The following is a 17573-nucleotide window of genomic DNA, read 5'->3' on the forward strand; positions in this document are numbered from 1 at the left end:
CAGGTGTCCCGACCATCACAATTATCCTATTCCACGAGTTTAAACTTGATTGCTATATATATATATATATATAACTCAAGGGTATCTCGAATATAACCATCAGAGTTTCTGAACTGTACAGAGTCTCTGTTGATGAAAATCGTAACGGTTCGATTACAAGAGTATCCTACTCCTTTCTTAAGGTGCTAATCGACCAAATTCTCCATACATTTGTGAATGATTAAATTATAGACAAGAAGGTGCTGGAAAGTAAAAATTTATTTTTCACGAGAGCCAATACGTAGTGTACAAAATATCCTGTTTCACACGAGTTTAGTCTTAATTGCCGATGTATATATAACACAATGATATCTCGCAAATAATCATCAATTCCCGAACTGTTTAGACTCTGTTTACAGAAATCGTAATAACTCGATTACGAGAACATCCTACTCCTCTCTCAAGATGCCAGTCGACAAAATCCTACATACACTGATAAATAATCGAGTTAAAGACAAAATTATAGAAAAAAAAAATTTCTTTCTCGCGAGAACCAATCTGTTGTATATAAAAAAAAACACCACCAGTCAAGTACATTGGGGAGAAGCGGGGTTCGTGCAAGGGAGAAAGAAGAAGATGAGGGGTGGTTGTGGATGCATGTTTGCAGCGGAGTCACCGGCGAAGTCGAGTATAGCGGAGTCGACTGCAGGAATAATGCAACGACCTGCTTCACGGCTGTGCTCGGCTGGCAACCGAGTAACCTTAATCGCTGCTCGGCTAACAAGAGAGACTCTCCTGGTGCAGAGAGTATACCATATATCTACTAGAGCCAGCAGTGAGTTGGCCGGCCTCTCGCGCGCCACTGATATCCTTTCTTCAAATATTCGATATACGCGCGCCAATTAGCCTCGCGTTAATTAACACTGTTAGCTTCTGCCTCGATACAATCAACGATCCCTGATAAAAATGGAGATTGGCCCGGTGTGCGTGCGTGCGTGCATCTCCAATAATCCTCTCTAATAATTAATTGTTATTAGCTGGAGTGACATTGAGTCGATATAAAATGCCTACGCGCTGTTATAAAGCTACATATATATATATGTATTCTCCTTCGGAGATTCGATTGTTCCTTTCAATGGAGCTTTATTAACGAACGTCTCTGGCGATTAATTTATGCTTCGTTCACGGGGCTCCGAGTTGTTCTTTAATCCCCTGGGACTAGAATGTGGCTTTTCTCCATTTTCCAACGATCATCGTACTTTTGTTTTGGAAACACATGGAAGATTATCGCGTTTGTTAAAAAAGACTCAGGGGGGGAAATTTGTTGGACCAAAAGGAAATTTTGTCGTTCTTCGGGTCTCTTTAAATTGTCAATATCTGTTTGCCTCTGTACAACAGTGTATATGTACGTATATATACACTGCAGGTACAGCCAAGAACGCAATACGATACGCGTGTTAATATCAACGATCGACGAGACTCGCTAAACATTTTCACCGATCGAGCGATGATTTGCCTGAAAGAAGAGCGTAAAAGCTTCGAAGAATTTCAATCAGCTGATCGTCGATCTATATGTGTATGTATATATAGAAGCGCGCATTCTTTCCGTCCAGAGGGATTCGCTGGTAATTTTTAGCAGCTTCGTTAGCGAGCTTTGGCAAGTAGAAATCTGTACCGAGGGAGGGACAAAGGTATATATAGGGGTGAGATCAGGGATAATTCTAATATTGAAATTTGTGGCTCCGGCCGTTAATGAAATTTAAAATCGTTTAGTACCTTTCTTGAATACCACGAGACGCTGTAGTTGCGATAGTTCAGGACCGCCAATGCTAAGCCACTGTTTGTAGAAATAGGGAAATCAGTTTTCTGCACTTTTTTGTGATTGTTTCACTCGTTCTTTAACTCTCACTTGCTCAGTTACTATTGTGTAAATATTAAAATTCAATACATGGCTGAAATCGTCGTTTCTTTGAGTAAATTTTCCAATGTCGACCGATCTTTAAATATGAAATTGTCTTGGCAAAATTTTACTACGCAATAATTTGGGACGTGTGGGGTCAATTGTAACGGGTAAATTGGTGTCGATTGTACCATGTTAATTGAATAGGAAAATCATACGTGTTTCTATCGCGCCATCAATAACTCATTACATATTGCAATAAACATCGTTCTGATCAAGTAAATGTTCAAATGTTATAAGATATATAAATATTTTTCATAATAAGAATTATGTTTTTATAAAAGAGCCAGTGGTGGTTAATTTGATTATTTACAAGTAAATTTCCTTTTTATAATGCATCTTAACCTTTACGTAACATACTCTGTTTATCAAAGTATCTTCAACTACTTTTTTATCCATGCACTATGGGAATTACGCACATTTTACAATTGAAAATCGCTGTGTAACGATTCTAACAAATTGCACGTGGTACTATATATTGTTTGCCTATGGATCAATTAAAATATCATTCCAATAGAAATATATTTGCATTCTAGACATATGTAGTAGATATCAACATTTGTTGAGATTTTTAACACTAGTAGGATCCTCGGCAAAAATGATACTCACTTTTTGTTACAATTGTCCCCGCGGTCTCTCCTATAGGTTTAGGAAAGACAACGCAGTGGGGTTTGCACGGCATATATATATATATGTATAGTATATATAGAAAAGTTTTCTGTACAAACGAGAGAACGAGTGTGCTATATAGAATCGTCGCTGTTGATGCATCGTGAATTACAGCGACTGCGCCTTTGGCTCGTAATACCCCCCCCCCCCCCCTCTCCCTGCACCAGTCCGTTTCATTCATCAAACTTTCCACCCTGACAACGTGACAATTTTGCAACAGGTAGACGCGTTATTGTGGTAAGGGGGGAGGGGGGGGGGGGGGTACAGTATGCGCCACCTTTTATTATCGCAAACCGCGAAACACTCTGAAATGGAACTGCTACGGCGAGATTCTTCGTTGGTCGTGCAATGCCGCGCGATAATAATAAACGCATTGTTTCTCTTCGAAAGAGATTTTCCGGCCTGAAAAGTAGTTTAACCGAGCGCGAGCACGGGTAACGCTCTTTCCCGATGTTTCGTCGTTTCGGTTATTTATTTTCGTGGCGAGGGACGTGCAGGATGCGGTGGTGGTGCGAGATTCGAGAAGGAAACCTGTGACCCAAGAGAGAGAGAGAGAGAGAGAGAGAGAGAGAGAGAGAGAGAGAGAAGAGACGCAGGACGCTATCGGATCGGACGATTGGTGCCGTTACTGGGTCAACTTGAAGAGAGCGCGCGCGTGCACGCTCCATTTTCACCGTTCAGCGCGTTTTATGCCCGCTTTGGTGCCCCCCCCCCCCTCTTGTACTCCCCCTGTACCATAACAGATCCAACGGTCGAAACTAAACTACGCGATTCTTGCATTTGCACCGCGTCCCCCCCTCCCCCCACAGATTTTTCGAAATTTCTTTGTTCCATCTAGCAGAAACGTGTCCATTACGTGTAAAGGACCGAGCGAACGATCCAAGGAGTCAACGTGTGCAGTCCTCTCCCGCTTTTAAAGTTTCACCATTTGAATTTTGCATCTCGTATGTATACGGAAAGAGAGAAGCAAAAAGTTAGTCCCTCGCAAACGAGCATACGTGATTCTTGCCACTTGCAGCCGAGAGACTGTAACAAAGTAGCTCTTTACGGCTACTCCTTATCTCTACGAATATATACCCGTATTATATATACTTACACGTGTATTCCCTCATACATACATATACAGTTTCTCCTTTTATCTAGATTTTTATTGCTTCGGAGAATAGATTACATCTGCGCGCGGGAAACGTCCGACCGAGACGAGTAGTCATTCTCGACAAGGTAGGTGTCACCCCCCTCCCCCTCCCATCTCTGTAAATAATATGTATATATTACCTATATATATATATATATATAGATTATAGCGACTCTACTCGATTGATACCACTGCCTCGAAATTTCACCTAACAATTCTTCTAATAGTAATAGTGTACACGGATATATATTTCGTACATCATGGGGGGGAGGCATTTTCTCCAGGTGATTGTTCGATATTATTATAAAATTGCGTAATCTCAGCTAAAAGAATCGGTATATATACAGGAGAACAGCAAGGTGGATGAACGTGCGGAGCAGCGGTTAGCTGGAAGCCTAAGTCAGGCCAGTTCCTGTTTTCGGTCCGTGACCCGATCAGTCCCGATTCCAGAGCCTTGGCGAGCATGACGTCACGCTGCCAACTCGTCGAGGTTAACGCGCTCGGTTTTCGTCGCCTGCCTCCGTACACGCGCGCCGCTATTATTCATTTAGGTACGACAATAGCGTCGAGAAAAATATGCGTTCTCCGACGTAGAACGAAGGAAGACACTTTCCTCTTGAACCGACAGATTCAATATATATATATATATATATACTGGCCTTTTGTTGTTTTCACCAAGAGGAAGACTCGATCGATGCAGGATTTATCGCATAGAGATCAAGCACGGAGTATGTGTTTTTGAAAATATAAGAGGAGCTTGGAGCGAGTTAGGTTTGGCTGGAATATTTTTTGGCGAGGAAGACAAAGCGGTTTAGCGATCTCCGAGACCGAGGATTCTGCGGTGTATATTGGCATGGAACGGGGAGCGTGGCGTAGGCCTTGTGTGTAAGAGCGCGTTTAACCTACATTAGTGGCGTCGTGATTGGGCGAAGCAAATGGCGGACGATCTTTCAGATAATCGATATGCACGTCACCGTAACGTCGCTCGCTCGCTCGCTCACTCGGTCCTTGCCTTGCCTTGCCTTGCCTTGCCATCGGAAGAGAAAGCAAGAAGAAGGAGCCGCTCTCCTTAAACATCGGCTTCAATTTTCAAACACTCTGTATATACCGTATACCGATATGCATCGGTAAAGACCGACAGATTCTTGACCCCTTCTTTTATATATATATATAGTTATAAGAAAGAAAAACTGGGGGGGGGGGGGGGGGAATGGATATAGTATTTATATACCAAAAGTCCTCTTATCCGCGAAGAAACGTGTTTGTAAAATTAAGGATTAGGTGACTTCCTGTTCGCAGGGTATTATCAGCCGGCTGGACCACTGATACAGCACCCTTCGAGTTTACCTCCGGTGAAAGGTCCGCCCCCGGAACCTACACCCACACCGCCACAAAATTCCGAGGGTTCGGACGATCTAGTCGCGACCTCTACTACTTCCGGAGGAACCAGTAGCACAGGTAAGTCATAAAGCCGACCAGCCTCGCAATACGTCCACACCTGCGTGAAAAGTCTTCTATACATATATATGTGTGTGTGTTGGATTTGTCGCAGGAGGATTCTACAGAGGATATTGCCCGCAATATTATAGCACGCCACCTCAGTATCAGGATCTCTGTTATCCACCGACGTACACGCATCCTCACGCACACCCCTCGCCTTACTACAAATATGCACCTGCCTACAGAAGGTAGATATAAATATCCTTGGAAGAGAGGAGAGAGGGGAGGGGGAGCTTCCGGAGGCGTCGAATCCGCAGAAACTCGTCATAATTTATAGTTATCTGTTTAGGCAATATTACGGGTATCAGGAGTCCGGTGGTGGCGGAGGTCCCGGTGGAGGGGCAACGGGCGGCGGTCCAGGAGTCGTGGATTATCCGCCGCCTCCACCGCCTCCCGGAGAATACCCGCTGCCGCCTTATTACGCGGGTTATCCGCTACCACCGCCCCCGCCCCCGCCGCCCCCCAATCCAGCATATCTGCATTCTCAGGGAAGACCTTTCGTAGATCGTAAGTATATCTTTTTTTCGTGCATGTCCTTCGACCATTTGCTCGATCCTCCTTACAACCGATGGCGCTCCGTGGTGGTGAATCAATGTGATGTAACGAACAAAATAAATAACTCGCTTATCTCCGAAACTCTCTAGGACAGATATGAATTTTGTCCTCGAGACCTCTCGGAGTGTCCGAGAGTCGTCGCCCGAGAAAAGGAAAAAACGTTGATATCTCTCACCGTTGGGAAGATAAGTTGGTCGTTACGCGTTCCTTTTCTCGTGCGTTGTATCAAAGGGCTGAGAAAGATTGGGAAAGCGCCGGAGGAGGAGGAGGAGGAGGGAAAGAGCCAATGAGTCAGTCTTCTTCCCATAGTACTCTCGCGTGCTATGAAGGAGACAGAGGTTTCAAGATTTTTACCAAGTTTTCGTTGGCAGATGCAGCCTTCCAGGGTTGTCCATGCCCGATGCAATCCTGTCCAAAAAACGTGGATACTGGGCCCCTTATTGGTAATGGTAAGGGAGCGCCAGTGGTTTCGGGGCCCGGTCTGTCATTGCCACCCAGTGCTTTGGTAGGTCCGCCCTCGCCAGCGAGGGGACTAGCCGGGCTAGCGCCTCCTCACGGTGCCAATGCCTGGGATACGGATCGCGTCCAACTCAACGCTCACCGCAACCTCGATCAGAGCCAATCCTCGGTACCGCCACCGCCCCATAATATCAACGGTGGACATAATCGCTCTCAGAATACGGACTGCAGGAACAAGGTATGTATATATATATATATATATCTATTTTTTTTTAATAAATATACAAGCTCCCCATATTGGGAGAGTACAGAATCCTTCCTTTCATATATTCCATTTAAAACATTCCTCTAATATGTATACATATTTGTATGTTTATGCGAGTCTGATTTTGGCTTCTCTCTGCGTACACAGGACGGCAAGTCGTGTGCGGAGGATAAGTTGAGAAAATGTGGATGTCAGAAACACGCTTGTACCTCGACCTGCGAGGTAAAGCTAGAGACTCTCTCGCCGAACGAGAAACTCTCCGTAACGACCAATTGTCCGAGTAAATTTCGCAACTTCAAATTGGAGAACAATAACGTCAAGTGCGAGTCCTGCAGCGCGGTAGGTGAGAATTTGTCGTGCGTCGCAAACTGCAACGTAAAGTTCGAGTCGGATTACAAGTGTAATATTATGAAGTGCGAGCAGTGTATGAAGGAGGGCCAAATGGGGATGCTGGAGATGGACAAGGACAGTGGTATAGCGTCCATAGAGGAGAAGCTCGACGGTGATCAAGACGTGAAGGAGGAAGTCAATGACGTTGTTGCGATAGACGGCGAGAGCTGGAAGAAACCAGATTACGAGCCCACGGTTCAGGAAGTCGACGATAAGAAGCAGTTGGAGAGAAGGACCATCGTGCAGAGGCAGCTGAACGAGGAGCTAGATGGTGAGGAGGTGGAGGGGGAGCAGGACCAGCAGCAGCAGCATCAGCAACAGCAGCAAATGACCAAATGCCAAAAAGTAACCAAGAGAAAATTGTCGTTGGACAGCTTGTCCGATAGCAGAAAGAAGAGAAAAGTCAGCAAACGAACGCTTTCCGTTGGATCGAGTCAAGAACTGACCAACGATCAGTCTTCCAAAACTATAGAACCTCTAGTGGAGGATAAGGTCAATGACGTTGACGCTGCTGCGAGGAAGAAGACGCTGAAGAAGGATTCGCAGGGGCAGAAGAGAAAGGCCGAATGCGCGAACCCTGGTGAAACAGCCACGAAGAAGAACAAGAGCTCCTCGTCCAAACACGTCCTGGTGAACAATCTAGCCAATTGCTTGAAGCCCGCGGCCAGTGAAATCTCCATCATGGAGACCATCGATACTGTTATCGAGCAGAGCCTTCAGATGACCCAGAAGAGGGACAGGAAGAGCAAGAACTGCGTCGATAAGAAGAGGAGGAACGTTAATTTGCTGTCGGCTGCTATCAAGAAGGTATCGAAGAAGGTCAATCTGGCGAAGGAGGTGGCCTCCGAGAAGCTATCGAAGATCGTAGCCAAGACCACTCAATCCAAGAGCAAGCCCGATTCAAAAGTCAAGCCCAAGCAACAGCAGCAGCAACAGCAGTCGCAGGCGCAGCCACAGGCGCTGCAGGAAACTAAGCCTAAAGGCAAGTGTAAAGCTAAGTCACAAGAGTCCAAAGTAGAGTCTAAAGCGACCAAGGTAGAAACTAAGACAAAGGAGAATTTGAAAAAGTCTGAAATACCTAAGACTAAAGTTAGCGAGACGTTCGATGACCTTAAGAAGCCGGCTGCTCTTATCAAGAAGAAGCGAAAAAGCACGAAAAAGATGCCAGTGAAGAAATCAACTTTCAAGGAGGAGGACGTTTCGACCGCTAGTAACAATTTACAATTGCCAAGGAAACTTTTCTCCAAACCCAAGTGGAGCAATGGCTGGAGTTGGGAGGGCGAGCCTTTCGAAGCCAAAGTTTACTTAACGGTTAGGGGAGAGAGCCAATTGACCAATACAATAATCCCTCACCAGATTTCATTCTCAAATTGATTCCACTCTTTTCTTTCTTTCTCCACAGAACGAGGAATCAGCGATTCGACGTTGTTACGCCAGTATGAAGCATGAAAGCGGGGACGTGCTCAGACCATTGGATTGCGTGTTGCTGAAGAGTGGGCCCCGCAAAGCCGATTTGCCATTCGTGGCAAAAATAGCTGCACTCTGGGAGAATCCTGACGATGGTGGGTTAAATATACCGCCTGTCCTAAAATGTCCCTTACAAAAAGCATATCCTTATCCGTCGTGTTAAAAGAAAATACGTCCGATTCAATTTTCACGTTTTTCACCGTTCTGTAGAATGCTGTACTTTATTTTAAAGCAATTAGTGGATCGAGAGTCATTTTGTTAAGGCCAAGTTTATTTTATTAAAACAGAAATGTCATTTTTGTTCAGTACATGAATCTGCTCCGTTGGAACAGAAACGAGTTAGTTCTATTGCAAGAATTTTTCCTTTAATTTAACAACTCTTTAAACTATTCGATGATGAATACACGAGTAGCGAGTCTGTGCCGTTAGATTTATTCTTATGGGATTATTTGTAAGAGAGTAGAATAGAGAATAGGAATTCGGAAAATTTATAACTTTTCAGGAATAAGTTTTCGGATGTGTGTCGTGCTCTGTCATCCAAATGACGTACAATGGAATCGATTTGACGTTTTACGAGCCACGTGTATAATTGAGAGGAGCACGATGCGAGGACTTGAAGAAAAGGAAAGAAAAGTATATACAGCAAGAGCGTGCAACGATATTAGGTCAGAAGAGCAGGCTCAAATATATCAGAAATTTCTCCTTTACTCTTCATCGCAAAGAATCTATCAAAATTGTTCGTTGAATTGCAAAGAAAAAAAAACTACTTACCTATTTGTTCTCGTAGAATAAGAGGATGTAATAAAAACATGCAGAGCATTCTATTTATAAACCTGTGAAAAACGTAAAAATGACATAGGAAACTTTATTTGTGTAAATACGATGGATACAGGATGAAATCTTGTGTGTAAGGGACATTTTGGGACACCGTGTATATTAATTACTAAAAAAATCCAGTCGATCCGAGTCGATCATTTGCTAATCGCTGATATTTCAGGTGAAATGATGTTCTCGCTGTTATGGTATTACCGGCCGGAACACACGGAGCAAGGTCGGACCCAGTACGACACTGAAGACGAGGTATTTGCCTCGAGACACAGAGACGCGAATAGCGTCGCTTGCATAGAGGACAAATGTTATATACTAACTTTCAACGAGTACTGTCGGTTAGTTTGATGATATCATGAACGATCCGATCCCAGTGCGATAAAATTTTATCGTCTCCCGAAGAATTGGATGAGGATCATGAATAATATACGAATGAAATTATTTTAGGTATCGTAAAAATTTACGGAGGATCGAGGAAGGACTGGAAAATCCGGGTCTGATAGTTCCTCCAGGAGATCAGGTGTATCCGAGAGAAAATCGCCAGCCTCCTATCCCTGTTTCGTCCGATATGGTCCTTTTCTGCCGGCGGGTTTACGACTATCGTGGCAAGAAACTCGTGAAGAATCCTGGATGACTCGACTTGCTTTAAGAAGCTTCGAGTAGGAACCAATGGAATGCACAAACTCTGCAAAAATAATCTTGTTGAAACTGCACGCAGGTGTCCCTTCGTACGTGTACAGTATCGCATTTTTATCGATTTCTCTTGATTTCCTAGCGAAAGCGATAATTCTCAGTTCTCTTAATGCCGAAAGGTTCGAAAGAAACCAGTCGACCCTTATCGTTCGAAAGCTCAGCTGGCTTCTTAAACACCCGCGTCGATATTTTTTCTGTAGTGCTTCCAGGGCAATTTATACACCTATCTTTTTTCCATGCTCTCAATAATTATTTTCGATAATCGCTTCTTCTAATGCTCCGTAGAATCTTTTGATATTTATTTTTATTTTCTTTTTTTCACACGTAGACGAGCAATCTCTCCCGGTGACATTGACTGGGAAAATATCTCGAGGAGAAATCGAATCATGTATATTCCTTTATTTTTTCGTCTTTACTGATATAAGGCTAGACTCTTATCGCTTAACAAATACGCACGTTTTTCCATAACATAGAGATCATGATGCATCCGTTCGTAAGAATCTGTAATGAATAACGAAACGTTTGAGTCCGTCGATAAATATCAATTTCTATGAGATCGTTGCGCCGATCTCAAGACAGGACTGGGGAGGGGAATGGGTTAGCACTGTTTCCGAGAGACTAGCTGTTATTGAGAAAATTGCATGTTCAACGCGTTCCTTGCGAAAGAAAGGAGGAATAATAATTGGAGAATGTACAAACTGACACAACGCGTTCCCCGTTGTGTTCGAGCGAATATTATATAATCGGTTTTGGCCAATATAAGTTTTCACCTATCGATAACGTACAGCAAGGAAAAGCGGCTTCCATTCAACACGATGTATCTGCTATGTTTCGAGATATCATTTAGATATTTATATATATATATATATATATATATATATACACGACCTCCCCCCATCCAATCGATTTAAAGTTAGCAAATATTCGATTCAACTTGCCAGATCATTATTCACGTGGCACGATTCAATTAACTTTTTTTTTTATAAATCTATTCGACGTTATTGATCGTTCAACACCTTAATGTCCGAGGAAATGTTTTTCCCTGCGGTACGAGGTTTTTTATCAAGTTATTGGGAATTTGACAATTTTATAGAGAGAATAATCATATTTTTCGTGAGATAGCATTTACAGCATTAAAATGGATATTTTTCACATTATAGAAGATACGGTTTGCGTGGCAGCGTTCGTAACGGCGCCCTTCGGCGTAAGTAGTGTGGGGAGGGGGAACCTTCGAACAGTTTCAATGTACGAACTGTCTGCAAGTGAAACTCGACCATTTAGGAAAAATAGTGATGTTAGTACTGAACTACTTTGCGCGCCATGGTAATCGAGAGAGCGCGTGTGTGAATAATCGACCAAAATCGATGAAGAAAAGTATCGTTCACGCTATCTCGTCATTACCAAAGAATCGGCATTTCATGTAAAAAAAAAAAAAAAAGGAAACACGCAAAACATAAAAATCTCAATGTAATTCCCGAGCTGTTACTGCTTTGCAGTTAGCACGAAGAATTAGCGCTCGACGGATTAATTTTATAAACGCTTCTTCTACTTTATATTATATACACTTTCCAAAGTTTTTTTTATCATGTGCAAGCAGACGCACTATTTTTTATTGCTCTGTTTATTTTTTTTTTCCATTTCTCTGTAATCACGAAAACTCTCGTCTGCTACGTGGAGAAAAGTGATTGTATATTATCTCTATTTACTAGACTTATCATTTCAAGTCATATCGCATTATCCATTAGCAAGTAGATATTGCAGTAGTATGCCAAAAAGAAAAAAGCAAGGAATTCGTTTAATAGTACACGAACCTGACAAATATGAATTCTTGATTTACTGCTATAGACACGTAAAGTAATTAATTTTAATGAAATTCCAAATGATGGTTCGTCAACGTTGATTTTGATTATTTACAATTGTTGAATGGCGGGTGTGTTTTGTTAGAAATTATATTATTTAAAATTAATATATTGATGACGATAACATTATTATTATTATTATTAATTATTAATTATTATTAATATTATTTAATATCTAATATATTGGATATAGGCATTAAGTTATTTCCGACAGCAAAAAGGAAGCGCGTGTTGAACGTTTGTGTGCCTGAGAGAACGCGAGTGATTGTATGTGGGTGCAATGTGCGAGAGTGAGACAGAAGAGATGTTGGAAGGACGACAAGAGGATGTTGAAAAAAGTGAAAATTGCAAAAAAAGAAATATATATAGTACATATATATAAAGAAAACGTTTGCAGGAAACGTCGTAATACCAAAACATTCTTCTTTTTTTTTCTCAAAATCCTTTCAACGCGCGATTTAATATATTTTATAATATTTATTGACCTATCGATACTATACTTAATTAGGTGCAGTCGGTACCAGTTAATAAGAATCATGTTAGTGTTGCGTACAATACCCGAGCAAGCACGAATCGTAGCGACGGATTTGCTATCATTTTGTTCGCATTTTCTATTGATTGTTCGACAAAAAAAAAGTATTGAATCTTGAGAATTTCATCATTCTAAACGTAAGTTTTAAAAGATATCGAGAATAGCTTGAAATGTTTGTATAATGATTTTGCGAGTCCGTACTTAGCGGCCTTTTATAAATAATTTTATATTACTTTTTCACGCATACCGAAGGACCCAGATACGTAGTTTTTTTACGGAAACTTGTTGGCAAGAGAAATACGATAAGAAAAATAGACACACGAACAGGCCGCCCCTGTAAATATGATAAAAAAAAAGGATTCAAAAAGAAAGGAAGGAAAAAAAACATTTTGAATTCACGGGCTTTCCCGCATGTATTTGGGGAGAGTTCGAATAGAGGCAAAAATGCATCCAAGACGGTTAACATGGGAACATTGCACAAAATGCATATCCTTTGTTCATTTTACGTAGTCGACGAACTTTCCATTAACGGTAACCGTAAAAAACTTAGTCCATTAAGGCTAGAGACGCGCGCGAGGGCTGCAAGAAGAAAATCTCGCGGGGATTTTTTCCCCGCATTTACCGTAATCAAAATGGCGGACGCCACTTTGCGATAACCTGATGAACTTTGGGCGGCGCTTAAACGGTTTGCTGAGCAAATAAATCTGTCCTCCCCATATTCAAATAACAGATGCAACAATAGCTGTTAACGTGTTTCTTGCTGATTTCCATTCTCCGATTTCACAACGGGGGAGCAATACGGATTAATTTGACCAGCCGTCGAGAAGGATAGACCGCGAACGCATTACATTCACGGCTATCTTAAGCTGGAATGTTAAATTCACTTTGGCTTAATCAACGTTCACCGATGCAATTTTCACCTGAAGGGCTCCGCAGGGATTTATCCGTCTGTTAAATTTCCCGATAGAATGCGCAATACCCTGGCAGACCAGATTCAAGCTTGCACTCGTCTGTCAGGATCTTTTCGACGATTGTATCTGTGTCACTTTGTAATATTTTTTCTAGAGACGCTACTGACAAATTTTTCCGAGAGTCCGGCGCGTTTGAGGTTATCGTTCGAACGAAACTCCTCAAAATTCTCTCGATGAATAACGCGCTTATATACGTGTACTCATTATCCAATCAGCAATAATTGAACTTTACGATACACGTAAAATGACGGGAAAACTCACTTTCGACGATTAAACAATCAGATTTCGCCAAGTACAACCTACCGATGAAACGGGAAAGCCGGTTAGTGTTCAAACATGGCGACGATCTCCCGCAGAATTCAAGCATTTTTAACGTTAAATCATGGTGTGCACTATGCAGTAACTGGACATTTCAGTTGTCCAATGAAATCACGAACCGAGCGATCTTTTTGAAAGGCTTGTTCTCGGATTCGCACGATTTTGCTCCCATCTCGTGACTCGTGATCTAACCATTCTAACCTATAAAATTAAAGCTCGACAAGCGGAATGAAAAATCAGTGAGGCTGATGGACGGGCGTAAAATTGATCTGTTTAAGTGCCATTATCCGCTGAATGAAAAGTTATTATGGGGAGACATGTACTGTGTGGTGGGAAGAAAAAATTTAGTGTTTCGCCCAGCAAACCGAAAAGCCAAGCCAACAAGCATACAAATACAATAAAAAAAAAAGAAAAAAAAAGAAAAAAGAAGAGTTATTATTTCTACACGAGAACTAAGATAAAGGTAGATAAATAATATATATGAAAAAAAGTATATATATATTTAGATAATTAGATTTAAATAAAATATATAAATATATATATGTATATGATGGACAAAAACGAACGATCACGCAAATAGAAAGAAAGAAAATCTGAACAATACGAGATAGGATTCAGCTTTGTCGTGTGTATTTACACTTCATACAAAAATCATTAACATATACATTCATATAAACAATCACTCACACATACACGGACATCAGATAAGTTACAGAGAAATACGTGATATTTCGAAGGATAAGCAGGGAACAAAAGCTAGGAGACATGACGGAATGGTCATGGTCATTTTTACATTTATCTTTCGCTTAATTGTATCAATATTCGCGAAAAATTGTTTCTTTCTTTTCTCCATCAGCCAATAAGCTTCCGGTACTTCGATCATTCCTGTGTCCTGCACCGGAGGATATCAGCAAATTTCTGCGCAACTAGCGCCATCTTCGGCAAACCAATAGCTTGGTTAGGAGGTTAGGTTATGAAGAAGCGTCGCAGCTCGACGAACACAAGATTAAACTAGTGAAGAATAATTTCCTCGAGGTTTCACGCATTACTCTCAGCGGTATTTCGTACAAATACTATATAATTTTAGGCATAATATAAGCTTCGTAGAGAAGAAGAAAGAGAGTGCGAGAGAGAGAGGAAGTGAGAGTGGGAAAGTGAAATAGGGAGAGGGAGAGAACAGTAAACACAAACACACTGGGGATTGCAGTGGCCTACGACGTTCGAAAAGGAGAAAAGGAATTTCTTGGTTTTATATAAATCATGGGAGAAACGCGTAAAACTGTTTGATAAATCGCAAAAAATTCTCATTTTTTCCTGGCCTCCCAATTCAACTCGGAATCGTATTTGTTTTTCTCGAAAAAAACATTTGTTGTGCTGTTTCGTTGTTCGTTTTTCGAGGGAGAACGTTAGGCCCATTGGTAATCCCCTTACAGAGTACCGCAATGTGTTTTTCACAGATACCGACGACGTAACTGTTGCGAGGGAAACTCGCAAAAAACTGTAAACGACGTGACGGAAGCGCGCCGTTTTCTTGTAACATTGTAAAATATCACGAAATGGCGAACGTTTAATAAATTATTTGATCAATTTTGTCTAATGATTCTTAACCTCTCCGTCGCTCGCGTACACAGACTTGCTACTTTTGTGTCAAGGTGGTTCTACACAACAGCTATCGAGAAATTATAGATATATGCTGCTTGCCTGCCCCCCCCCCCCCCCCCCCGACCCTTTATATGCACATCCTTCTCCCTCGACACACACAAGTTTTTCTCCATATTTTCCAATGTCAGCACAAGGATGTTTACCGTGCGAGACGATCTCCACAGTTGAAAGAATATTCGCATCCTCCCATGAAGGACCACCATAAATTCTTAGGCTTCATAGCGTTAATCCCAAAATCTCGGAGGCCGGCACGAATCTCGCGTTCCTCGGGGATTACGCAAGACAGCGGCGTCAAAAAAGTGCCGATAGCTTAAAAAAAAGAACATGAAAGAGAAAGGAAAAATAAAAAGAACCGTCCACGGCGCGAGCAAAGTAAGAAAGAATAATGGTCAAAATCTTGGGCATCCTGTGAGAAACCGTTACAGGATGAAATTCGTTGGATTCAATTAAGCCTCGAGATGCATACAACTATCGATGCCAATTGGCGTGGCGGAGCAAGCGAGAGCCACAAATCATCGGGTTTTTTCCAAAGTGATAAATTACTCTTTAATAAAATTACCTCCCATTGACATAAAATTGATTATTGCGTGTCAATTTCGCTGTGTTACATAATAAGCTGGCGTGTTGCTGGACAGCTTGTTTAGACAGGCGTACGTTGAAAACTAGAGGCGCGGGCCAAGCACGTTTTTCAGCGTTATTTTCAGAGCAATCGATGTTCTCTCCCCGGGCATATTCGATATTAATTTGTTCATTGATTTCGAGTTTTATGGTCAACTACGCCCTGGTTCGATCGTACGAATAATTATTAATTAACACCGAGGACTCAGTTTAAACCGGATTTGCGTGTAGCTACGAACGGTAGGTAATAACCGAAACAGGACTGGCGCTGCTGCAATAACAATGCCGGGAGGAATTATACTCGGCGAACCAGCCTCCTGTTTCACAACAGAAAACATACATATATATCTATATTGTATACCAACACTGCACTACGCGAGCAAGGGAGTATATTCGCAATTTTCGACCGATATTAACGCTCGTAATACCAACCACTGCGTCGCGCTATTTACTATTTTTTACGATTACGCGGAAAATCGATAAATATGGCGGTCAAACCAGATAAACACAACAATAACATTCGTTGAGCTGCTCTCTGTTTACACACGGAGTGGGTACGTCCTACACGAATGCACAGAGGTTAAGCGTGTTATTCTCCGTCTCCTTCACGCTTACAATTCGATTCTTCTTCTTCGCGGAAGCTGACTTCCGGCGATTGACCGTTGAAACGTCGTCTCCGATTGGACGCGATCGCTCTTTCGCCGCGTTACCTCGATCGGTAAGGTTATTCGCGCCACGTTAATTTATTAGGAAATTTCCTATCTACGATGAACCATATACGCTGGAATATTTGAAGAGTTCTCTAGCGCTAGGTTTGTCTTGATAATGAATCTAGCGCGCTGCGCTGTGTGAACGGCATTCATTAATTGAATTAATATAATCTGGAGGAAGACCAGGGAGGGCACGAGCGGGCGTGATGGCGTCCCTGACTCCGGGCTTTCCGGCTTAGGCCACCAGCCGCCGATGTCGCGGATTAAAACTTTAATACTGATCGTCATTGACCGATTTCAATAGCCACCCCACCCTCTTTATCCAATATCCCTTACGGAAACGCCGCCATGACGCTTTCTCGACTTCCGCTTCGAATCGCTGCTCCTCGTTTCATATATATATATATATGCACGCTTCAGTGCGTGCCTCAATTCTTTTTCGCACATTTTTCCCACCTCAAAGCTCACACTGCTAAATAGTTCTCCCGCTCGAAACACTAGTTTTTCTTCGAGCGCCCGACGCATCGAATTTGCGAAATACTCGCGAAGAGTGATTTACTGGAGCCAATAGCGAAGCACGCGGATCGATGTACCTAACCCCTGAAACATCGTGGGCTCGAAGGACGCTTTTGTTCCAGCAAAGCGAGGAGTCTCTCCCGCTCTCTAGGACGTACTGTATTTGCGTGTGCGTGTGAGAGGGGAAGGGGGAGGGGGGGGGGATATATTCATATCGGCAGAAGGAAAAAATTGTATCGTTTTCCGAGAAGCTAGGGGGAGAACACGCGGAAACGGAGGCTGAAAGGGACGAAGAAGCAGCAGCAGCGGTTCTGGTGAAAAGCATTCCGGGCACCTGCACCGAGAGCGCCATAATTACGCTTTTTGTGCGGCCAACTCGTAATGGAAAGCGTTTTGATATTTGGCCCCTATTGGGGGGGGGGCGTTCGTCCCTTTCTCGTGAATGTCCCTTTGACAGTGGACCATCCCTGAACGGTAGCCCTTCCTT

At 42.4% G+C, this 17573-nt stretch overlaps 1 protein-coding gene across 1 annotated transcript in view; it reads left to right on the top strand.

Annotated features, from left to right (window-relative positions):
- Hers (Histone gene-specific Epigenetic Repressor in late S phase) overlaps window positions 1-15167 on the top strand; it is a 37596-nt gene extending 22429 nt beyond the window's left edge. Inside the window, exons 5-12 of the mRNA XM_066733319.1 lie at window positions 5025-5201; window positions 5296-5431; window positions 5521-5750; window positions 6170-6495; window positions 6670-8223; window positions 8315-8474; window positions 9377-9545; window positions 9655-15167. Coding sequence (XP_066589416.1) covers window positions 5025-5201; window positions 5296-5431; window positions 5521-5750; window positions 6170-6495; window positions 6670-8223; window positions 8315-8474; window positions 9377-9545; window positions 9655-9841 — 2939 coding nt within the window. The 3' untranslated portion in view covers window positions 9842-15167. The remainder of the gene's footprint in view (window positions 1-5024; window positions 5202-5295; window positions 5432-5520; window positions 5751-6169; window positions 6496-6669; window positions 8224-8314; window positions 8475-9376; window positions 9546-9654) is intronic.
- The last annotated feature ends 2406 nt before the right edge of the window (window positions 15168-17573 follow it).

The sequence above is a fragment of the Prorops nasuta genome, unplaced genomic scaffold (genome assembly GCF_024137725.1).
Source record: "Prorops nasuta isolate Cenicafe-Biocafe unplaced genomic scaffold, Cenicafe_Pnas_1.2 PNAS00010, whole genome shotgun sequence".
NCBI classification, from domain to species: Eukaryota; Metazoa; Arthropoda; class Insecta; order Hymenoptera; family Bethylidae; genus Prorops; species Prorops nasuta.